This window comes from Callithrix jacchus, chromosome 15 (genome assembly GCF_049354715.1).
Source record: "Callithrix jacchus isolate 240 chromosome 15, calJac240_pri, whole genome shotgun sequence".
Classification (NCBI taxonomy): Eukaryota; Metazoa; Chordata; class Mammalia; order Primates; family Cebidae; genus Callithrix; species Callithrix jacchus.
Window position 1 is genome coordinate 18,180,452 of NC_133516.1, and position 26,136 is coordinate 18,206,587.

The 26,136-nt window shown below is 39.2% G+C and overlaps 1 protein-coding gene across 1 annotated transcript in view; it reads left to right on the plus strand.

The window, feature by feature from the left end:
- The window catches only part of TPRG1 (tumor protein p63 regulated 1), a 149,473-nt gene that overhangs the window by 46,220 nt on the left and 77,117 nt on the right, over positions 1–26,136 (plus strand). Inside the window, exon 4 of the mRNA XM_017964770.4 lies at positions 22,640–22,816. Within this exon, the coding sequence (XP_017820259.3) occupies positions 22,640–22,816 (177 nt within the window). The remainder of the gene's footprint in view (positions 1–22,639; positions 22,817–26,136) is intronic.

Sequence of the window (26,136 nt, forward strand, 5' to 3'; positions counted from 1 at the left end):
TAACTAATTTGTTTCTGTACTGCATCTCCCTTAAAAGAAAGAATACGCAAATGTGGTATTTCAAAATCTAGTTGGGGCTGTTTTTGAGTTCTCGGATAATAGAACTGGTAATTTCTTTAATACTGCACATTTTAATTGGTTTTATTTTTATAGACATACCTTTTTTTTGTTTGCTTGATTTTTTTATTCAGTGATTATAAAGATTTGTAGACATAAGTTGTCCAAAGATAAAACAAACTGTATGATCTGCATTGAAGCTTAGCACTGCAATTCTACATGCTTGATTTAATATTAACTACAATGATTGGCAACAACAGTAGTTTTCAGAAAAATATGAACAGCTGTCCCCCAAAGACCCAAACTTTGAATCCAGCTGGAACTTAATAGGAAGCTCAAAAGTTGGTAAGGCCTATCTAGAAACTCATTTTACATTTCTCTTTGGTTTTGTAGTACCTATTTAAGTACAACAATAAGGGATGCATCCTGCAGACGTGGAATTTCCTACAGTTGTATTTGCTTGTTTGCTTACAGGGTTGGTTCGTTTGCGTTTGGAACCCATCCGTCCCCTTTAAATGGTAGTTCCTTGGTGTTCTTTTTGGTCTTCTCTCTGCCAAAATTCTTTACTGCCTCTTCCCATTAAAACCCACTTTCAGGAAAAGTTCTGATTTCAGTCATTTCTTCCATAGTGATAATTGGCCAGTTTTTTCTTTTCTTGTTAAAAATGTCATCATGGGTTCTGAGATGCCTTATGCAATGGAAAGAGCTGCTAGTTGTAAAGAAGATGGTTCAAGCATCTGATTCAAATAAAGGAGGTTCCTAGTCTAGTCACTGTTACTTCTCAAGCAGAAAAATAAGAGGTCCCATTGTCAAAAAGAGGAAAACTCATAGAGGATTTGAATGGCCTTTCATATTTAAGTCTTTTCTCTTGTTTGTTTGTTTGAAAATTCTATCACACCAAGGTAGGGAAAGGCAGACACAAAAACTATGAGAACACATAAATAAACATCCCAACTACCCCTGACAGCAACCACAAAGCAAAATAGCTAAACAAAATAAACGTGCAGTCCCAGAATAGTGAGAGCTTGCAATTACTCCTGGCTTCTTGCCTCCTTTTTATAATGGAATGAGACCCATCTATTTAGTTCTTATGAATTATAGGAGATGTAACATGGACCAACTGCTCTAGCCTGGCGAACCACACAAGATTCCCTTTTACATATGACAAAAAGGATTGAGCTTCAAGCACATTAACTTTTAGCTCATTCCATGGAGATGGGAAACTCCTGGCTGCTTGTCTAGCAAGCTGGCTGTCTGTCTAGCATGTCTGGCTTTGGAACAAGGATTCCCATTTCAGAATGGTGAGAGTAAAAAGCCCTTTTATGGTGTATAGCACATTACAAAGTATTTTCACATCTGTGAACTTAAGTTAGCTTTACAACAACTTTGTCGGTTTTATGATTCCAATTTTATAAATGAGAAATGTGGGCCAGAGAACATGAAATGCCCAAATGAAGAACATATGAGTGATAGGGCAAGGAAAATAGACGGCACCCCTCCTTTGCTCTTGAGGCTGATTGGGTTCTAATTCTTTCCAAAGATGCAGGTGTGAATTGATTGATGAACTCAGCTTAGTCTTTAGTCATGGTTGATCAGACTCCTAGAAATAGTTTGATGTAGGTGGGCAAGGTGGGAATTGTCAAGAGAGGAATTGCCAGGAGAGGGGACTGGAGAAGATCTTAATGGCTTTTGTATCATGTTAAAAAACTTAGATTCTATCCCGTATGTGATGAGGAAGCACTGAAGGGTTGAGAAAGTGCAATTGATTTCCATTTTATAAAGATCACTACAGGGCTTCAATCTTTTATCTAAAATTGTTGGAGCTAGATATGAATTATAGATGAGAATTTTTCAGATTTCAGAAGGGTAAAACAATGCACATATTGTTTATTTTACTAACATTAAGTTGGTTGAGCCATTTTTCAAGGAGTCATACTCAAATTAATTCAGGTAAGCTGCTTTGTGATTCTCTAAATTGATAGGGACACGTTAGTCAGTAAAATCAGAAAAAGAAGTTTGCAGGCACTTGAGAGGAGAATACAAAGAGAATAAACAAAGAATCCAAGGGGGCACTGGAGAGATTCAGCCCTAAACCCAGCATAACTGGGAAGTTAGGCTGACACCATTAAGAGAATTCTAACGAATCTTCCATTAGGATTCAGGTCTCCAGCCCAGCGCATCAAGGAGTGTTACATACAGCTATAAAGACAGAACAGTGTTTATTTCCACCTTGCAGTTTCCTATTACCCTTCTTATTGGCCCTTCCGAAAAAAGATTATTTAGAAAGATTGTGTGTATGCTTTTAGAACTGATCCATTAAGTCAGCACCAAGGAGAACATCTTGACACTCTATGGAATCTCAAAAAGTGAGATGCGATGGCAATAAAGTGGCTCTTCAGTGGAATGCACTTGAGGTGTCTTTGTCTACAATGGTTAGAGAGGCGGGAGGAGATAGCATCTTCCCTCCACGTACTTAGTGTGAAGTGGTCGTGGGGGATTGTTGTTCTTATTCCCCTTATTTCTAATTGAGAATAGTTGCCTATGGTCCCTAAGAACCAGTAAATTCTTGCTCTTCATCTTTATAAAAGATACGTAAAATATGTTTCAGGATCCCTGCCAACTCCACCTGGTGTCTATCCCAGGGCTTTGGTATAGTAAATATGTGAAATTGGACTAACTGTCTCTGTGGGACATATAGGCAGTAGAATCAAAGTGAAGTTGAGTCAGCCTGGTGTCATAGAGAAAGCACCGAATTTGGAATCAGAAGGGTTGGCTTTGAATCCTGGATCTACTACTTACTATCAGTAAAGCTGCCTGAACTTGAGAAGGGTTTGCTTTTTTATTTTTTTAATTGGTGAATTTGTCTTCATATGTCCTTCGTTGTTTTAATATTTGATTTAATATGCCCTTGTTTTAATAGTTTTTCCATGGTTGTGCAGATTCCCCATTTAATATGTCTTTTAGTTCATTAGATATTTACTACTTTTGAAAGAACCACAACCACTTTTAATTTTATATATATGTATATTATCCTAGCTTATTTTTATGCATTTTTGCCAAGAATTGTTACATATTAATGATGACATTTATTGAGCACTTAAAATGCACCCAATGTTTTGATGTCCATGCATTTGCCATTATATTAGTACAAATGTATGTAATTTTCTTTTAACTTTTACTTTAAGTTAAGGGGTACAAGTGCAGGTTTGTTACATAGGTAAACTTGTGTCATGGGGTTTGTTGTGCATGTCATTTCATTACCCAGGTATTAAGCCTCATTAGTCAGATGTCTCATTATCTTCTATCTCCTCCCAGCTTCTACCTTCTGATAGGCCCCAGTGTGTGTTGTTCCCCTCTATGTGCCCATGTGTTCCATCATTTAGCTCCCACATACAAGTGAGAACATGGGGTATTTGGTTTTCTGTTGTCGTGTTAGGTTTCTAAGGATAATGGCCTCCAACTCCACCTATGTCCCTTCAAAGGACATGATCTCATTTTTTTTAGGCTGCATAGTATTCCATGGTGCATATGTACCACATTTTCTTTATCCAGTGTATTATTAATGGACATTTAGGTTGATTCTGTGTCTTTGCTATTGTGAGAAGTGCAAATGTATATAATGTTGACGGTGTTCTCTAAATGAAACTTCTCTCAGTCTTTTCCTTGTATTTTTCCTGATTATCATATAGTTTTTACAAAGTTACTCAGTCATTCATGTATTACTGACAATCGCTCTCCAAACTGTCAATGACACATGAATGTAAGGGTTTATTATTATTCTTTTAGACCCGAATCTCCAAGTAAGAACTATCTATCGGTGGGACAGAATAAGACTTTATAATTGGAGTGATAAATGAAACTATATGAAGCATCTCCATTTATTTTTGGGTATTTCTATAATAATAATAATATTTCTATAGCACTTTACAGTTTAAAAAGTCTCATCTGCATTCAGGTTGATCTTCACAATAATAGTCTGAGGTAGAAAACATTACCTTCATTTATAAATGAAAGAATCTCAGCTCAGAAGAGTAGCACAGCTCTAAAGTTTCAGAAATAAGGCTCCAACCTGGTATGTTGTCCTAACTTTTGCCATAATGACCCTTCCACTGTTGTGCAAAGATTCTACATATGCCTCAGTTATACTGTCGCCTTCGATGGACAAGGGCTGCTGCTTTCATATTAGGCATTCCCTGAAGAGCATACTGGACCTCCTCTGGCAGCAACTTATTTGAAAAACAGAGAATGCTGTTTCTTGGATTTGGTGGAGTAAGTGGAAGTGTGAAGGACATCTATGCTTAATTTTAGAAAGATTCTCTAGAAGAAAGGGCTGTAATAGATTTTTAAATAAAAAGAAGAGTAGCCTGGGAGACAAAGGAACATTGAAGAACAGGAGATCAGAGACCATTTTCCAGGCACAGGGTTGCCTCTTTTAAGTATCCTGGTTCCCCAAGCAACGCTGTGTGTGATCGCTTTCACACCTGCTGTCCTATGCAATTCTCAAACAAACCTATGGGAGAAGGCAGGGAGGAACTTTAGGCTTTATTTTACGGATGAAGAAACCCAGAGATTAAATGACCTGACAAAGGGCAACCACTTATTAAGGGTCACAGGAGGGCTTGACTTCCTGACGCCTCTCGCCCAGGCTAGTTGTCTTCATTACGCTGCTCTTGCTGCCTTTCGTGATTTTTTTCATCTCCCAATACAGTGATCACTGCAGCTCAAATTGGTAAAATAATCTTTGTGCCTGTGTCTGTTTTCTTTGTTGATTGTCTTTTGTTTGCAGGAAAGAGGATCAGGGGTTCACTAGGCAAGTTCAGAGACCTTTTCCTCTCCAGATCTTTTTCTGGTTTGTCCTGTTCATTCGACTTTATTTAGTCTTTGACCAGGAACAACAAAAATGTCAAATGCCTGTAAGGGAGGGTGGATGATGCTGCTGGACTAAAGCCAATCACACTTTTACTTTGTCACAGACTAATTATGTTATTAGAATTGCAAAACTAATCCTATAATAAAAACACTACCACCGATAATTGAAAATTAAAAAAGATTTAAAAAAACTGGAAATCAGGGATTTCTAATCCTCACTAAATCAGGAGGAACTGAATGATAAAAGTACTATGGAAATCAACATTTCAGAACTGCATCTTCTACTTAACCCCATGGATTTTTCTACACGCCTATCTATTCTAGACCCCTGCTACTCAAAGTGTGGTCCTCAATTCAGCATCACCAGCATCACCTGGGAGCTTGTTACCAAGGCTGGCCCTTAGTCCCCACCCCAGCCAGGCCTACTGGACACACATTCACATTTTCACGGGATCCCCAGTTGATTCCTACGCACGTTAAAATTTGAGAGGTACTGGTCTAGATCACTCCCATGTTTATGCATAAGAATTTCAGTGGGTTCTCACTGCTTCCATGTATGACTGTTGCATCCACAAGCCCTTGTATGTCTTGATTGCATTTCTCTCTTCAGCCTTCCTTACCATTATGCGCCTTCACAAATTCCGTCAGTCAAATTAAACTGCCTGCTGTTTCCCCAGATTTCTGGTGCTATGCTTTGGCCACATGATTGGGCTCACCCCGTTTCCTCTGTTTTGTATGCCTCTCTCCCTTCTTTCTGCTGACCTGGCCTTCTCTTGTCATTCAGGGATACCAAGTCCATAGAGCCTTTTCTTATTAATTCAACCAGAATAATCTTATCGCCCTTCTTTGTGCTCTCGTTATATGACACAGTGTGGTTCATTGTGCCCGTTGTGAAGAAGGCACTCCTTGAGGCAGGGCCTGATTCTGATTCACTTACGTTCAGTATATCTCTGCCTAGTTCCCAGTGATTAGTACAGTGTGTGGCACACGATGGGCTCAGAACTTATTACACACTTGACTCAGATTTGGTTCTGATCTGGTAATCCACTGTATGAAGCCCTTCGCTGATACTAGCAGGGTCCATCATCTGTGTCCTTCTTCCATGTCCATGGGCCTCCAAGCAACTCAAAGCCCAGTAAGACTTTCCTGTGTCTTTGGGTGAAAGCATTCAGGCTGGAAAGTGCCTCAAATCTATCAGGATGTTAATGACCTGTGGCAGGACTCTGGCAGGAACAAAAGCATCTCTTGCCAGCATCCATTTATACTGGGTGGGTGTTTTTGACAACCACTTAATTAAATGCAATGCTTTTCTCTATAAATTCTCCATGGCAGCAACCTTATCCTGATAGCTAATGGTCTCTAAGTGACCTGTATTACAAGACAGTGAGGGCACTTAGTTGCAGCAGTCACAAATGTACTTGGAAGTGTTTATTTTCTCTTGACTGCTACCAATTAGGGAGGACTCAGAAAAAGTCAAGAGGCGAAAGAAGTCTGATGCAGTGAAATGCCTAGCTCCATCAGTTACAAGCTATTTGGCTATGGTTGCATTAACCTTTTATGTCCTTTGGGCCTCAGTTTTATGATCTATAAAATGGGGATGTTCACAGGATTATTTCAATGACTAAATTTCTGTAAAATGTACAATGCTTACAACAGGTTTTTTTTTTTGCCATATGTTATGTGCCATGTAAGAGTTGGCTTATCACTATTATTAGTAGTAGTATTTATATTCATTCATTCATACATTTATTTATGCATTTACGGAGTTCCCTCTGTAAACCCAACTCTGCCCTAAGTGACGAAAACACAGTGATAAATAAGACACAGTTTCTATCCTCAAGGAGCATTCAGTCTTGTGAAAAAGGAAGACATGTAAATAAAGTTACATCAGAGCGTGATACATGCTGGTACGTGTCCTACAAATGATTCCATGGAAAGATAAAACTCACTGTGTATTGTTGTATTAGGTAAAGAAGACATCAAGATCTAAAAAGGAGGAGGGATTTCCAAAGGAAAATGATGGAATAAAACATCCCCAGAAAAGAAAATAATACATGTAGAGTATCAGAGACACTCAGGGAATCACGAACACTTCAGTGTGGATGGATTGAAAGAACTGGAAAGAAGCTATCTAGATAGGAAAGAAGAGAACATAAAGAATTCTAAATGCTGGCTTGAGGAGTTCGGATTATGGTCTCTCCTGGAGTCACAAGCTGGGGATCCATTGGCCGTTTTCACTCTGCTCAGCGTTTTCTTTAAATCTAATTTTGAATGCCTTCCGAAAGGCTGTGTGCTCCCAGCTTGCCAACACATTGCCACTGCCCATTGCCTTGCACCAGCCCCTCTGTTATCTAACACAACATGCAGTGGAGCGTGGGAAGCAGCTCTTACCCATTCATGAGAGCCCCCCAAGGGTCTCTTCCAACTTCCTGTTCAGGAACCTCCCCTTGGTGTCTTGAAATCAGTTATGACAGTTATTCGTACCAAGGAAATAAAGTCAGGACATTATTGTTATGATTATATTTAGAGCTTGTTTAAGATTTACAGCACACCATTGCTTTTATGTATCCTTCATGGCCACTACAGGCATTTCTGCTTAAGTTACTGAAGGATATCAGACAAAGTGTTGACATTATTAGAAATGTGTTAGGCTCTGGAAATAATTGCTCAATAATTTAAACATAGTCTTCATTATTTAGGGGGCTGCCAGTGTTTCCTTAAAGCAAACAAAGCTTAATATTGAGGCTATCAATACTTTTAGACCATTTTAACAGCAGTTATACAAACAACTTTTTTTTTTTATTGCATTTTAGGTTTTGGGGTACATGTGCAGAGCATGCAATACAGTTGCATAGGTACACACATGGCAGTGTGTTTTGTTTGGTTTCTCCCCTTCACCCACATTTGGCATTTCTCCCCTGGCAATCCCTCCCCACCTCCCCCTCCCACTGGCCCTCCCCTTTCCCCCCTATAGACCCCAGAGTTTAGTACTCCCCTCTCTGTGTCCACGTGTTCTCATTTTTCATCACCCACCTATGAGTGAGAATATACGGTGTTTCATTTTCTGTTCTTGTGTCAGTTTGCTGAGAATGATGTTCTCCAGATTCATCCATGGCCCTATAAACGACACGAACTCATCATTTCTGATTGCTGCATAATATTCCATGGTGTATATGTGCCACATTTTCCCAATCCAGTCTATCATCGATGGGCATTTGGGTTGATTCCAGGTCTTTGCTATTGTAAACAGTGCTGCAATGAACATTCGTGTGCATGTGTCCTTGTAGTAGAACGATTTATAGTCCTTTGGATATATACCCAGTAATGGGATTGCTGGGTCAAATGGGATTTCTATTTCTAAGGCCTTGAGGAATTGCCACACCGTCTTCCACAATGGTTGGACTAATTTACACTCCCACCAACAGTGTAAAAGTGTTCCTTTTTCTCCACATCCTCTCCAGCATCTGTTGTCTCCAGATTTTTTAATGATCGCCATTCTAACTGGCGTGAGATGGTGTCTCTAGTGTGAATCGGCAACCAACAGAATGGGAAAAAATTTTTGCAGTTTACCCATCTGACAAAGGGCTGATATCCAGAATTTACAAAGAACTCAAACAGATTTACAGGAAAAAAACAAACAAGCCCATTCAAAAGTGGTCAAAGGATATGAACAGACACTTTACGAAAGAAGACATATATGAGGCCAACAATCATATGAAAAAATGCTCATCGTCACTGGTCATCAGAGAGATGCAAAACAAACAACTTTTATAGCCTCTTCGGAGTAAACATGCCCCTTGATTTACAAACAGTGCATTGCCTTCTCTCTAAGGCATTCCTGGGTTGTGCCAAAATGTCTTGAGGGAAGATAGGGTGGGTTTAAGAAGAGAAAGTGGGCCGGGCGCGGTGGCTCAAGCCTGTAATCCCAGCACTTTGGGAGGCCGAGGCGGCTGAATCACAAGGTCAAGAGATCGAGACCATCCTGGTCAACATGGTGAAACCCCGTTTCTACTAATAATACAAAAAATTAGCTGGGCATGGTGGCGCGTGCCTGTAATCCCAGCTACTCAGGAGGCTGAGGTAGGAGAATTGCCTGAACCCAGGAGGCGGAGGTTGTGGTGAGCCGAGATCGCACCATTGCACTCCAGCCTGGGTAACAAGAACGAAAGTCCGCCTCAAAAAAAAAAAAAAAAGAGGAAGCGGAGCAAGAAGGGTGAAAGAAGGACGACTGCTTCCAGTGGTCTGTTCAGCAGGCAGGACTGCACAGTCGGAGCGTTGTATGGTTTCTGTAATGCTTTGCTATGTGAATTAATTAAAAATGTAGAATGCTAAGTAAAGAAAATTATCAGAGACAGAGAAGGATATTATCTAATGAGAAAAGAGGCAATCTACCAAGAAGACATAGCAATTCTAAATGTGAAGGTAGCAAGCAATAGAGTTGAAAAATATGTAAAATAAAAAACTGATAGAATAGAAATGAGAAATAGACAAATCTGTAATTATAGTTTGAGACTCCAACACTGTTCTCTCAACAATTGGTATAACTACTAGACCAAAAATCAGGAAAGATTTGGAAGAACTCAACAATACCATCTATCAACTGGACCTAATTAATATTCTATAACAACAGAATACACATTATTTTTAAGCATCTACATTACATATGGATGCTGATGCAAGACCTTACTTATGCCACAGACCAAAACTCAACAAATTTGAAAGAATTAAAATCATACAGAGTATGTTCTCTGACCACAATGAAGTCAAAATAGAAATAAATAATAAAAAGATAATAGAAAAATATTCAAACACTCAGAAATTAGACATACGTCTACACACCTTCACTCTGGCTGTGAATAATAATATTATTATAATATATAATAATAACATTATAATATAATCTATTTATATTATAAATATTATAAATAAATATATATTATTAATATTATTACATTAATCTCATATTAATATTAATTTATATAATAATCATACATTAATAATTATTTATATATTAATAATATATTATATTATTATAAAATCATATCAAATAATAATATATAATATTAATTATAATATGTTATATATTAATAATAATATAATATATTAATATAATAATAATATTCACTCTGGCTGTGAATAAATAATCCAGTGATCAAAGAGGGAATCTAGAGGGAAATAAAAAGTACATTAAACTGAATGAAGAAAAAACAACATATCAAAATGTGTGGGATTCAGCCTAAACAGTGCTGAAAGTGAAATTTATAGCACTTAAGAAAAAGTGCACATAATAATTGAGAGGAAGCCTCAAATCAATAACCTAAGCTCCTGCTTTAAGGAACTAGAAAAAAGAAGAGCAAACAAATCCAAAGTGAGTAAAATAAAGTAAATAGATAAGAATAGCAATCAATAAAAAAAACTATGGAAAAAGTTAACAAAACAAAAAGTTGGCTCTCTGAAGGGATCAATACATTGAAAATTGAAAGAATCTAGCAGGGTTGACCAAAAAAAAAAAAAAAAAAAAAAAAAGGAAAAGAAATGGAGATACAAGTTACCAATATCAGGAATAAACAGGGGATCTCACAACATATCAATATAGACCCTGCAAATGCTATAGAGACAATAAGGGGTTACAGCTAACAATTCCACACGTGTCAATTTGACAACTTAGATGAAATGAACCAATTTCTCAAAACACACAAACTATTACTACTCATTCAACATGAAATGAAAAATTTGAATAGTCCTATAACAATGAGGAAACTAATCATGGGGAGATTGGGGAGGGATAGCATCGGGAGAAATACCTAATGTAGATGATGGGGGGATGGATGCGGCAAACTACCATGGCGTGTGTATACCTGTGTAACAAACCTGCACGTTCTGCACATCTATCTCAGAACTTAGAGTATAATAAAACAAAACAAAACAAACACACACAACAATTAGAAAACGGAATAACTCAGGAGACTAAAGGCAGGGGGAGGGGAGATCATTTGAGCCTAGGGGTTGGATATTAGCCTAGGCAACACAGTGAGAACCTGTCTTCACACTCACAGAATGAGCCAGGAATGCAGTGGTTTATGCGGGTGGTCCCAGTTACCCAAGAGGCTAAGGCAGGAGAATTGCCTGAGCCCAGGAGTTTGAGACTCTCTTTGTAGCCATGTCCTGTCCTCAGGCCTCCATTCCATAGCAGGGTAACTGGTGTGCATCTCCCGCCTTTCCTACCAGAGTTCCTGGAGGGGAAAGCAGGACTGCTGTACAGGTGGGGCGGCGGCAGCTGCTCTTCTGTCCCTGGAACCAGGCTTTGCTCAGTGTGGGCAGTTTTAGTCCTGAACTAATTTCTTCTTTCTTCAAAAGTCATGCTGGGGCTTTGGGGCTGTAATTTTTTCCCCTCTTGCCTTGGGATTGGCTCAGCTATGAGACAGTAGCCCTCACTCTGAAGCAGTAGAGAAGCTTCTTTATCCACTGTTTTGATACAAGTTGTTACATTGTAACTTAAAAAATGCAATCAATGTAAATTTGAAACACGTTAGCATTCTTTTAAATGTTGATTTAAGTGATTGTGTGTGTGTGTGTGATTTGTAGAAAAATAAATAAGCAATAATAAATTTAAAACTGTAAAACTCTGATCATGCCACTGGTCTCCAGCCAGGGTGCCAGAGCAAGACCCTGGCTCTAAAATTAGAAGATTTAATTTATAATTAAAATTTCCTCTAAAAGAAATTTTTAGGCTTAGAATTGTATAAAATGTTTACAGAAGAATGAACATTAATTTACATATTTTTTCCAGAAAATCAAGCAGATTTTCCCAACTCATTCTATGAAGCTAGTATAACCTGATACCAAAACCAAATAAGGTACGAAAATAAAACCCTAGACCAGTCTTCCTCATGACTATAGATGCAAAAATCCTTAAAATAATAGCAAATATAACACAGTATTCTTTTTTTAAAAAAATTATTGGTGTAAAAAGAATTATACACCATAACCAAGTGGGTGTATTCTAGGGATACAAGGCAGGTCCAATTGGAAAATCAATCAATATAATCCACCATATTAACAAGTTAAAGCAGGTAAATCATCATCATACCAACTGAGGCAGAGAAAGTATTTGACAAAATTCAGCACCCGCTCATGATAAAAACAGGAAAACTTTCCTCTATTTAATAAAGAAATTTGCGTAAAATCTATAGGTAACATCACGCTGTTGTGAAAAGTCTAATGGTTCCTGCCTAAGATGGGAACAAGAAAAGGGTATTCATTCTCACTACACTGAATATCCTAGTAATTCAATGAATTCTCTAGTAATTCAAATGACATTGAACTACTAGAGTATTCAGTGTAATGCTGGAAGTTCTAGCCAGCACAGTAAGAAAAAATAAAATACATGAAATGCATACAAATCAGAAAGGAAAATAAAAACTATCTGTGTTTGTATATGACATGATAATCGATTTAGAAAATTTAAAAGGAATCCATAAAAAACAGCAGCAACAACAAAAACACTTCCAGAACTAATAAACGATCTCAGCAAATATTCAGGATGGAAGATCAGCAACATAAGTCAGTTATATATTTATATACTAGCAATACGGAAGTAAAAGCTGAAATTAAAAATACAATAACATTTGTAATCATGCAAAATAAAGAGGAATTACTTAAGTACAAATCTCACAGACATGGATAGGACTTGTATGCTGAAAGCTACAAAATATTGATAAAAGAAATCACAGACGATCCAAATAAATGACGACGTATGCTGGCTTTGTAGACTGGAAGACTCAACATGGTGAAGATGTCAGCTCTCTTCAAATTTGAAATACAAATCAAATGCAATTCCTAATTCTAAGCAAGATATTTTTGTAGATATAGACATATTTATTTTAAAATTTTTGTGGAAAGACCAAAAAATTAGAAGAGCTAAAAAAATATTCTTAAAAAGAATAAACTGCTCTGAACTAGCAGACAGTTTCTATTTTCTTTGGTAGAACTTCAGCCTTTGGCTGTAGCTGATGGGACAAAGAGACATTAAGTCATTAGACAGCTTATGACCCAAAGGGACAGCTTAAAGGAATGATCTGGTTGAACAAAATTCTCTGTCTGAAACTGAACTGAGAGATAGAGATTCCGCAGTTAGGTTTTGTTTTTCGAGGCAGAGTCTCACGCTGTTGTCCAGGCTGGAGTGCAGTGGTGTGATCTCGGCTCACTGCAACCTCTGCCTCCAGGTTCAAGCAGTTCTCTGCCTCAGCCTTCTGAGTAGCTGGGATTACATATGCCTGCCACCACATCTGGTTAATTTCTGTATTTTTAGTAGAGATGGGTTTCACCATCTCGGCCAGGCTAGTCTCGAACTCCTAATGTCATGATCCACCTACCTCTGCCTCCCAAAGTGCTGGGATTAGAGGCGTGAGCCACTGAGCCCGGCTCACAGTTAATTTTGAGAGCAGATCTGAAAATTCATGTATAGTCAGGACTAAGAAAACAACTAAAAGTCACAGGCAAGAAGGAAGTAAAGAGGAATGAATATTTATGGAAGCAGAAGGCACAGGCCAGTCAAGAGGAACCATGAGGTATGTAGAGAGACACAGGAAGCATGACATGACATTGTAGCATTTGCTCCTTGTGTCTTTTCAGGTACCAGGAAGCCCAGCTGTGCTGTGGTTCCTGTTCTTAGGTTTCTGTGGGATTCCTCAGAGTGTTTTACAGCACATCACCTCAACTTGGGTTTGCCTGATCTGGGCTGTGTCCCCTCTACCATACAAGCTGGAACCAACATAGTAGAGTAGGCAGATCTCTCTCCTGCTTAAAATAATAAAACAATGGAGGTGGCAAGATGAGTACATTTGTTCTATATCATGTCCCTCTGTTCTCCCTCCTTACAGCCTCCTTAGAATGAGGTCTTGTTTTCCTGCCAGCTGCCTTGGCTTCTGATCAAGTGAATCCCCTCAAGTGAATTCAGAGGAGGAGAAAGTCCCTTGGGGGTGGGCCTCTTGTTAGCTCCTGGTGTGCTGTCGAGTACTTGAGCTATTCAACAGCTATTTAGCGGTTTTGTGGGAAAGAGAGAAGGATGGGGGTATGCCCAGAGTCTTTTCTTTTGTGTAGCATTGAAAATATCCTCTTATTGACGGTAGTGTGGTAGAGACAGTGAAGCCGCTTGATGGAATGTGTGTAGCCTGGGATGAGGGTCTGCTGGATTCTGGCCTTGGCTCTGTCACTTTATTCTAGATCCATGTCCCTTTATTTAGGCTTGGTTGCTCCATCTGTAAATTGGGGGATCATAACCATTTATTAGGAAAAATAGTCACAAATTGCAGAAAATGTGTTGTGTCCCTGCAAGTGATCTGGCTTCTGCTCCAATCTCCCTCCACTCTCTGCTCCCTTGCTTCAGTCACGCTGGCCTCCTTGCTCTCATGGACCTTTATGGATCCCATCTCAGGGCCTTTACAACATTTGGCTTTACCTAGGATACTATCCCCACGGATAGTCTCCTACTTCCTTTTTCTCCAGGTCTCTGTATTGATGTGTCTGTTTCCTTTTGTCTGTGTTCCCTCCGAGAATGTTAAGTAACAGAGGAATAGGGGCTTGTTTGAGTCACCACTATACCATTAGTGCCTGGAGGGCAATAGTGGCTTTGTTAATGTTTGCTGAACTAGTAGGGAGATTACTTCCGTTCTGATTACTTGGTATGCTTTTCTAAAGAAATGCCTTCTTTATGCCACGTAGTGAGAAAAAGTTCAGTTGCATATCAGTGACTTTGCTTGGGAGCTACTAATTTAATCCTGAGCTGCTGCCTCTGTGTCTTCTGATAGGGCTGGTATTTGCCTCCACCGTTGGCTTTTCTGGCCAGGGTATCTAAATGAATGTAGTGTGACTCCTTCAACTGGTGCTCTCGTGAGTTTCCTTTTGGATCTTTTTTCCAATTGTTCCGGATTCTTACTTCCAAGGTGTTCCACAGCAGCCACCTACAAAGGGAATTTTACATATAACACATGTTCTGTGTTTTAAGTCCCAGAGTAACTTAACTATAACTTCAGTAACTTGCAGTATAATGAAAATACAAATAGCTATGGCAGAAAAACCAACAAACATGCAAACAGAAACTTCTCTCTCTTTCCTTCTCTTTCTTTCTCTCATACCTACACATACCTATAAAACACACACACACACAGACACATACACACATATATACACACACATACAAACACACATATATATGAAATTAATGACTGTTTTTAAAAATTATTTTAGAAAATTAAAATGAAAATATTTTGTGTATATGAAAACTATTATAGGCTTGAGGACTTCCCTTTAAGTAGATTTACTGCATTCACCCCCTCATTAATTCATCTGTTATTCAATAAATATTACAAAGTATTTACGAGATTTAGAAGAGGTTTCATCATCACCATTGTATTAATAACCAACAATATTTGAATATTTTTGCCTGCTTTGTATTGCATTAAATTCTCCATGTGTCATATCACTTTTATCCTAACAACAGCCCTATGAGGAATACAATATTATTATCTTCATGTTGGAGAAGTGAAAACCAAACCTTAGAATGGATAAGTAACTTTCACAAGATTGGACAGCTAGTGAGTGGTACAGCTATGTTTTCAACCTCAGACTTGTGTGACAGAAAGCCCCTCACTGCTCAGGAATCTTGGGCTCATCTGTATTATCAGGATTGTTGAAAAGTGAAAGAGATGATATGTGCAAAGCTACTAGCATAATATGTGATCCATAGAAGAGCCTCAATGTATGGAGGCTTTTGTTGTTATAACCTAAGAAAAATGCATGGCAGAATTATTCCTCAGGACATGTAAATTTCAGAAGCTTCAAACATGTGTGTGTGTGTGTGTGTGTGTGTGTGTGTGTGTGTGTGTGTTTGGGTGTATATCTATCTCTATCAACTAAAACTTAATGTTTGCAATTTTTATTGTATTTTTAGAACTTACAAAGCCCTTTGTTTTAGAAAGAAAAAAAATGGCTGCTTTTTCTATAATCAACTGGAACAACACGATGGAACTCATGGTAGGACTTTCCTAACTAAAGAGAAAAAGTAGCTTACTTTTTCTTACTGAAGAGAAAAAGTTTATGTATCACCTACATAAATGGGTACTTTCAGGTCTTTCCTACCTGTCTTTTATGGGGATACTCTATCTGTCTTAGAGTAAGTGCACCTTAAAGAAGTGTTAACAAAATGAGTAAATACTCCCGAGTACTTTCCTTGTGGACATTCAAAGAATCATTCCTACTTTGCAATTTGTGCTTTCCCAACACTGAGATTTCTACCAAAGAGCAGACAATGAAGTGTTGGTAAGAGAACCTTCTTGAAGGGCATCGAGTAGACGCCTGGAGTAGTAAGCCCTATGGGCAACAGACTGGGAATCTGGAGAACTGAGTCCTGCCTCTGTGGGCTTGAGTTACTGTTGCAAGCCTCATTACACCACGTTACTCTTCCTTACATATTTTCCCCTAGCATCTCAGAGGATTGTGTGTTCCTTAATAGTGGTAGAGTATTCTCTCTGTTCTTGGTAGTTAGCACAGATCCTGGCATGTAACTAGCTGCATGGGGCAGTGGGAACAGGGAAGCTTGGTGAGCATTGTGTTTCTATTAGTATCCTGTGTTTACTTTGTGAGTCCCCTATTTTAAGCAGTTGGAAAGACCCAGGTAAAGAGTAACAAAATGATTGAAAGAAAAGTATGTGGATTATTCAGCTAAAGGTTTTCCAAACTCCACTTAACTCAGAGGGGGAGAAATTGCTTTGCTATAATGCCATGCATTTTTCATCTGTTTGTATTTGAAGAGCAAAACAAAATTGGATCCTCTTCAGGGCCTGAAACCCTGTGGGTGCCCGGGGAATATATGTGGAATAAATGATTCAGTCTTCTCCTCCTGGGTTTCTGATTCCTGGTTAGCCAAGATACTATGTTTTCAAGGGCTGTGCTGTGCTGAGAGGTTTGAAGGGTGCATGAAGGTGGAGTTGTAAATCAGGATTAGTAACTATTTAATATCAAGGAAAATGCCTCTGCTGAGTATGTGTGGTGTGGTGGTGTGTGTGTGTGTGTGTGTGTGTGTGTATGCAAGAGAGGGAGAGAGAGAGAGACAATAATATTAAAAGAAAATCTTTCTTGGAAGGAAGTTATTTCCAAACCACAAAATGATTTGACACAGCTTTAAAAGAGCAACTGAAAGTATTGCTGGGTGTGGGGCTGGGGCCACTGGGAGGGCCTCTGTGATGATTTGTGTAACTGGGTGTGGGCATTGGAAGCTGTCGGGATGGGGCCTGCCTGTGATTCCTAGTTCGCTGTTGCCCTCTGCTGGTGAAACTGTTGTCATCCCGGGAAACTGCAGACCCACGGAGAGCTCAGGTGCTTTTTTTTTTATCTGCCGAGAACCTAGGCTCCTTCTCATCCACTGGGGAAATGATACTGGTGCTGAGGAAAAGTGGCAACTAGATGAGATGCACAGACTCCTTTGCAAGGGAAGCCGGGTTCTCGCAACAGAGGGAATGGATCTCATGGTTCTATTTTCTTCATTCTGTGATCTGCTCATTTGCTGAGGCCCTGCTCCCTCTTTGACTCTTTGCTGAGCACAGCGAGGAGACACAGATAAAAATAAAGCACTGATTCTGCACTTAGAGGGACATCCATGTCATGTGCATGGGGGAGGAATGGGTAAGATAGAAACCACTGCAATATAAAGAAAATGGTGATTAGGTCCACAACTGAAGCACTGATGGAGGCATGTACATATTGATTGATCGATTGATTGAATGAGACGGGGTCTCATTCTGTACCCCAGGCTGGAGTGCAGTGGTGCTGTCATAGCTCACTGAAACCTCAAACTCCCAGACTCAATAATCTTCCCACCTCAGCCTCCTGAGTAGCTGGGACTACAGGCTCATTCCAACACACACAGCTAACTTTTTAATTTTAATTTTTGGTTGTTAGTAGAGATGAGGTTTCCCTATGTTGCCCAGACTGGTCTTGAACTGCTGGGTTCAAGTGAGCCTCCCACCTCGGCCTCCTAAAGTGTTGAGATTACAGGCCTGAGCCATTATGCCTGGCCTTGTGCTTAATTAAAGGGAGGAAAGATATTAGACACTTGTGGGTAGGGGAGGTGAGGGTAAGGCCCCATGGAATAGATAGCATTTAAGCTGAAAACTTAAGGATATTTAACGTTATTTTAAAAATACCTCTCATATCAAAAAGGTTTAATTTGTTTATTGTTAGAAAAATTAAACTCTGGCAAATAAAAGCATAAAAAGTAATAAAAGTCACTTGAAATTCCATGACTCACAAATAATCACTGCTAACATTTTGATATGTGGATTATTTTGTTATTGATACAAAATTGGAAGAGTACAACAGGTAACATTCTGTATCCTGCTCTTTCTCACTATTTTGGCAAGAACATTTCTCCAATGTTACTGATTGTGTATTGGCTGAAATATGTTATTTTGTGGGGTACTACTTCACTGTATAAACCTGAAAATTGGATTCTTCAAGCAGCACGAGCTGATATTAGACACTTGTGGGTAGGGGAGGTGAGGGTAAGGCCCCATGGAATAGATAGCATTATATTATAATTCCAATAGAATTGAATTAGTAGATATGTTGTGCAATGCAAGAATAGCTTCTTTTTTGGTAATTCATTTCAGAAATATGTTTTGGATACTACAACCTTGGAGACACAAGGCTAAGAACTGACTTTGTCTTTTCAGAGTTTGCAGTGTAGAGGAGACAGACATTAATTATGGAATCAGAGAAATAACTATAAAATGGCATCCAAGATAAGTACCATAAAGGGGAAATATGTGTGGTCTGAAAGTGTATATCCGGAAGAAGAGAAATAGCCACAGAAGTTTGCAAAGGCTTGCTGGAGTAAAGGGTAATGGAGCTCAGCTCTATCAGAGTTAACTAGGTGGAGGTCATGGACATTACCAGCAGAGGGAACAGCATGTGCAAAGGCCTTCAGTTGGAGGGGGCATGATGAATTCAAGGATCTGAATGAAGATGAAGGACATGGAGTGGAGAGACTTGGCCTGAGAAGGAATTGAATTAGTAGATAGAATTTGAACCTGCAGAAACTCTTAGACCAGGTTAAATGTTTTTGTCATTTCTCAAAAGAGCAAGAACTATTGCAGTGTTTTAAACCAGGCAGGATAGGACAATAAAGATGAGATTTGCTTTTGTTCTTTTTTGAAAGAATCCCCTCTGCAGGAGTGGGATTCCAGTCTCTTCACCCTATTGTAGTAGGAAGGGAGCAAGAGAAGATATAAGTAAATCAGGTTTGGATGACTAGTAACCCAACCCTAGTGAGAGAGTGATTGTAATCATCTGGGCAGGAGATGATGAAAGATTAATTAGAGTGGTGAAGGGGAAGATGGAGAGAAGTGGGTGGTGTTGACAAACATATTAGGAGTAAAATTTTTAGGACCTGGCATGGCATGTGAGGAAATATGATGAGTCCGAATGACTCTCAGGTCTCTAGCTTGAATAACTGGATGGATGGAGGGTTCTTCCCTAAGACAGAGAACACTGAAAGGGGGCAAGGGTGGAAAAAGACAATCTTGAGTGTTCTTTTGAAAAAGAAGTTTGCTACAAGGAACAACTCCAGGAATGGTAAGTCTCATCACATCAGCTTCTTGCAGAGGTGGGTTTTACTGTTTACACACCATACTGAAAGTGTTCAATTTTTAAAGGTCGGTAGTATTGAGGAGAAAGCAAACACTATGCCTGGATATCATGTCTCAGTACCTGTTTCAGGTCCCTGAAACATTGCACCATTGCTTGCTGGGTGCAAAACATTGAACAAGTCATTTTAAGGGTCTATGGACCTTAGCTTCTTTGTCTTCAATAGTAAGGTAATAACATTTAGACCAAAGGGTTCTTGCAAAGATTAAAGGACAGTACTGATATTCAAGGACTTCATAAAACTCTGTGAGCTGTGCAAACGTGATACATTTTGATTCTGATTCCTATATTAGTTGTTATTACCACTTAAAACTCAATGCTATTAATATTTGGAATATGTAATTTAATGTTTCTCCATGAGTTCTTAGAGGAAAAAGTGTGGTTGATGTCTAAATAAACAAACATACAACCCAGGACCTTGAGATGGTGGCCCCGGACTGTTTAGAAGCCTGCGTGTTTACTTGAATTTAGATATTCTGACATGTAAATTATGCAGAGTTTGTGTCAGAGCAGAGCACTCTGTATTCCTAAAAAGAACCCTCCTTTCTTCCCCCTGAATCCTTTACCTTTTAAAATAAATCTCATTATGGAGTGCTGCCATTTTCAGTAAAACCGTTCAACCAAAAGCTGCAGTTTTCTTAGACTAACAACAGGCTTGGTTTATTCGGCGGCAGCTTATAACCTCCTGCTAAGTGGATGCAATCTAGTTAGGGGAGTTTATGTAGGTATCTGATAAGAAGTTTTAGTCTTCGTCTCTTTCTGACTAAGACTGAGAATGTCAAGCAGACTATGAAGAATTCCCTCTTTTTCTCAGAGCGGGGAGGAGGTGAGTATCACTGTATGGAGGTGAGGATCCAGTGGATGGAAGCTGTAGAACCAAGCCTTCAACCTTATGCCATTTCCTTTGACAATACCACAAACTTTACTATGGTATTCTAGCTGAATGAGTCTGGTTATCACCTTCTTCAAAGGGTTGTGGTGAGATACAGAAGTAATACTTATGACCATATAATGGCTGGCATATACTAGAACCTCAATTAATGACCTCATCCTTCTTTTCTTCTTTTTTCTGCTTCTCCTTTCTTCCTCTTCTGTCTCCCTTTTTCTGTCCTTCGTAGCTTCTCCTGTATGTCCTCCCAGTGATTCAATTCCTAACTTCATCTTGCCTATCTGTCTTTAGACTACACTGAGAAATGGCACATGATTGGGTCACCCAAGTCACTTAGTGGCACAGGTCCCTTCCAGCAATAATAACAGCTAATTTATAAAGCCCTAACAGGGAATCATTCTTTTCATCTTCTCCCCAAACTGATGATGTGAATACTAGTGTTGTCTTCATTTCACAACATGGAACCTGAGACTTAGAAAGGTTAAAAGTCCAATATTACGGAGTTAATAAGTGATAGAGCTACAGATTTCCACCTCCACCTTCACACCCCCTAAAGGCCTCCGAAATGATGATAACTGGATTTTATTTATCTACTCAATAGTTACGTATTTAGTGCACGCTATTTGATTGGAGGGTTTGGAGTGAATAGCCCAACAGACACAGTCTCTGCCCTCATGGAACACACACACACACACACACACACACACACACACACACACAGAGTTAATACTCAGCCTACTCAGCTTGTACTTATTAGCATTTCCCTACCTTCAATATTGTGGTGTATATTCTGATCGGTCAGTGCCTACATGGTAGCCATTGCTAAACGTTTTATATTTCATTTCTTCCTATGAACTGTGATAAATGCTGCAAAGAGGAAAAGATATCTGCTTTGAGAAAATGCAATGAGGCCAAGTTCATACAGGAGTTTAGGAAATCCTCTTTGAATGATACATTTGAACCATGACTTGAGCAATGAGTGTTTTCAGCCTACTTTGAGATTACCCTGGGTAGGGGCCAGATTATATAGACATGTAGTCCATGTTATGAACCTTGCATTTGGTCCTAAAATTAAGGGGATGGTATTTAATAAAATGAATGGAGAATGACATCATTCTCTTTATATGTTAAAAATTGCACTGTGGTTACTGTGTGGAGAATGGTGGGAATGGGGTGCCCATATCATTTACACATTAGATTGATTCTGTTTTGGGAGGATTCAGACATGAATTGGTCATAAATTAACCTTTTCAGTTTTTTAGAGAAAACAAAACAAGTACTAAACAATTTTAGTATAAATCTCGAAGTGCTGTATCCTAAAGGCTGTATTAGACAGACAGCAAAAGTGCTCTCAGTCTAGGGAATTATGAGCCATGTTCACTAAGAAGCAATCGCTTTTTTCTTTCTGTTCTGTCTGTTGGAGAAATTCTTAACTCTCAGTCAGAATTTTCCATGTGTGTCCTGGAAAGCTCTCGAGCCCGAGGTCAATTACTTTAGCAAACACTTATCTAGTGTCTACTTTGTCTCAGGTTCATAAAAATCACACTTCACCTGTTTCACTACATTTCTACCACAAGGATATGGTAGGATGAGCTGTAAGTATGAATGAGACAACTTGGAAGACAGAAGACCTGTGTTCAAGTCTTCGACTTATTTCTAGTCAGCAATGCGACCTTTGGAAAGTAGTGTAGGCTAGTTCATAGTGAGTAAATTTTGTGGTGCAGATTCAGCTAGAACAAAGAGGTATTTTTGGTGTCCATGAGGGAAGATGTCCTTCATGATGTTTCCTTGAGAACTGGGAAGATGTGGGGAAGTATGAGTCAGTCAACTGCTAATACAACACACACTTGGTCTTCCCTTAATGGATTCCATCATGGGCAATCAACCATCTCTGAACTCTGGGATGATAAAATGTGTCTCCATCATCTTCCAGTTTTCCTCCTTCTTTAGTCACAGGACCAGACTGAGTGGGGTGGTTGTGTAGTATTAGGTATTTCTCAGCCTCTTTCCCTTTTGAGTTGATCAAACGTCACTGTTTTCTGTGCTAGGAGAGATGTGAATGCCATTGTTTTTAACCTAGGCTATGTTATCCATATGTATTTGCTGTGATGATTCTTATAGGATAGACCACTGGAACAATGAGAAGGAGAGAATTTTGCTGGTCACAGACAAGACTCTCTTGATTTGCAAATACGACTTCATCATGCTCAGTTGTGTGCAGCTGCAGCGGATTCCTCTGAGCACTGTCTATCGCATCTGCCTGGGCAAGTTTACCTTCCCTGGGATGTCCCTGGACAAGTGAGTATATATCTTAGACTTGAGGAAGTGGTCTAGCAGGGATGGACATGCAGGGAAAACAACCCGAAAATTCAGTTTGGCACTGTAAGCTGGGAGAACCCAAGGGAGGATAGTGAAATCATTGAAGTTGAAATCATCAAACTGTAGAGTTCCTACTCTATGTTAGCCTCCAGGTATGCACAACTTTAAGTAAATATATTAGTTTGTTTTTATGCTGCTGATAAAGACATATCTGAAACAGGAACAAAAAAAAAGGTTTAATTGAACTAACAGTTCCATGTGGCTGGGGAGGCCTCAGGATCATGGCTGGAGGCAAAAGACTCTTCTTATATGGTGACAACAAGAGAAAATGGGGAGGGAACAAAAGCAGAAACCCCTGATAAACTCATCAAATCTGTGGGACTTATTTATTATCATGGGTCTAGCATGGGAAAGACCAGCCTCCATGATTCAATTACCATCCTGGTTCCCTCCCACAACGCATGGGAATTCTGGGAGATACAATTCAATTTGAGATTTTGGTGGGGACACAGCCAAAACCTATCAGTAAATTTGTGTGAGGACATGACAAGTAAATAGTTAAATGTAAGGAAGAAAGAGCTGTGGGAACATGGGGGAAATGTGCTTGACCTAATTTGTGTGTCAGATAATCAGAGAGAGCTTTCAGAAGAAACACTTGAACCAATATTTAATATTGGGTAGGAGTTAGCCAGAGAAGGAGAACTGAAGGGGAAGAATGTTCCAAATAGGTAGCTCAAAAGTGTCATGCCTCTGGGAATTGAAATTATTCTGTAAAGCTCAGTGGATAAAACCAAAATGGCTAGTAGCTCTTCTTATAAAAAGTATCTTTAGGATTATTCCTAAAAGCTCAGTGAGGTGGGGGTGGCGAGATGTGTCAACTGTTTCACAGATGTTGACAATTACCAAAAGACTTGGTGAGGTCTACAGAGGAGAATGCTGAATTGGGTAAGTTTCTGTCATGGCCTTGGACTCATCTGCCTTTACTGAACATTTTAGATCTAAGCTAGAGAAACAAGACTTCCTCTAAGACTAAATGTGACTTCCCATTGAATTGTGAATTCCTTGAGGCAAATGCTGATTTTGTTGTCCTTTAAGCACTTGGCATTAGGATTGGCACATAATAGGGTCTGAAATCTTTTTAAGATACAGAAAAAAGCACAAGTTGATCAAGTGATTGGTTTTCCTTACACTATGCGTAAGACATAAAAAACTTATTTTTACTTGCTTCTTTCATAGATGCAGGAAGTGATTAATTTATTAAGTTCATTAGCTTTGAAAACTGGTTGATTTTTTTAAATAGTAATATTACACATTATAAAATATATATTTAAATTTACAAAAATATTCATTTTTGGGAACTCTCTTTTCTACACCAGACCCTCAGTTCTTCAGCCTTTTCTCCACAGGGGATAGTCGGCAGTTTCTTGTGTATTTTAAAATAGTCTACAAATATAAAAGAATAAAAAGATCTATTTTAGTCCATTATCATGCTGCTGATAAAGACATACTTGAGACTGGGCAATTTACAAAAGAAAAAGGTTTATTGGACTTACAGTTTCTCACGACTGGGAAGGCTTCACAATCATGGCAGAAGGTGAAAGGCACATCTCACATGGTGGCAGACAAGGGAAGAGAGCTTGTGCAGGGAGACTCCTGTTTATAAAATGATCAGACCTAGTGAGACTCATTCACTATCACAAGAACAGTACAGGAAAGACATGCCCCCATAATTCAGTACCTCCCACTGGGTTCCTCCCATGACATGTGGGAACTGTGGGAGTTACAATTCAAGATGAGATATTTTTGGGGACACAGCCAAACCATATCAAGATGTCCCTGTGTATGTATGCTTGTATGCATTTCAAAGTATATATCTACACACATATTTATTACACGTTATTTTACCTAATGAAAGCACACACCATAAACTGTCCTGCCTCATGTTATAATATCTACCATTGGTATAACTTGAAGACTTACATAATCATTTATAGATCAATCTCAATATTTTTAATTGTGCAGAATATTACATCTTAAGCCTAATTTATTTAGCTGGTTCTTCATTGATGTAGATCTATTTTTACTGTTGCTACTACATACAAAGTTCCACAGATAGGTAGGGCAGGGACACAATGCAGCCAAGTTCTTTGTTAAGGCATGACAAAAGTGCCCTTTGCTCCAGTTCCAAACAAGTTTCTCATTTATATTCAAGACTTAATCAGCCTGGCCTTCAATGTCTATATCACTATCAGCATTTTGGTGACAACCATTAGCCAGTCTCTAGAAAGTTCAAACTTTTTCTCATCCTCCTGTCTTCTTCTGAACCCTCCAAACTCTTTCAGCCTCTGCCTGTTACCCAGTTTCAAAGTTGCTTCCATGTTTTTAGGTATCTTTATAGTAATGCCCTACTCCTAGTACCATTTTTTTGTATTATTATATTCTGTCATTGCTATAAAGAAATGTCTGGGGCTGGGTGCAGTGGTTCATGCCTGTAATCCCAGCACTTTGGGAGGCCGAGGCAGGTGGATCACAAGGTCAAGAGATTGAGACCATCCTGGTCAACAGGGTGAAACCCAGTCTCTACTAAAAATATAGAAAATTTGCTGGGCATGGTGACATGTACCTGTAGTCCCAGCTAGTCAGGAGGCTGAGGCAGGAGAATTGCTTGAACCCAGGAGACAGAGGTTGTAGTGAGCCAAGATCGCGCCATTGCACTCCAGCCTGGGTAACAAGAGTGAAACTCCATCTCAAAAAAAAAAAAAAAAAAAAAAAAAAAGGAAATGTCTGAGACTGGATATTTTATTTAAAAAAGAGGTCTGTTTGGTGTCAGGGCTAACACCGGTAATCCCAGCACTTGGGAGGCTGAGGAGGGTGGATCACCTGAGGTCAGGTGTTTCAGACCAGCCTGGCCAACATGGTGAAATCCTTTCTCTATTAAAAATACAAAAATTGGCCAGGCATGGTAGCACATGCCTGTAATCCCAGCTACTTGGGTGGCTGAGACAGGAGTATTGCTTGAACTTGAGAGGTGGAGGTTGCAGTGAGCCGAGATCAAATCACTGCCCTCCAGCCTGGGTGACAAAGATGGGCTCCATCTCAAAAAAAGCAAAAAAAAAAAAAAAAAAGAGTTTTAATTGGCTCAAGGTTCTGTCAGCTATACAGAAGCATCACATCTTCTCTTTCTGGAGAAGCCTCAGGAAGCTTCCAATCATGGCAGAAGGAAAGGGGGAGCAAAGCATCTCATGTGGTAGGAACAGGAGCAAGAGAGAAAGTGGGGAGATGCTACACACTTTTAAATG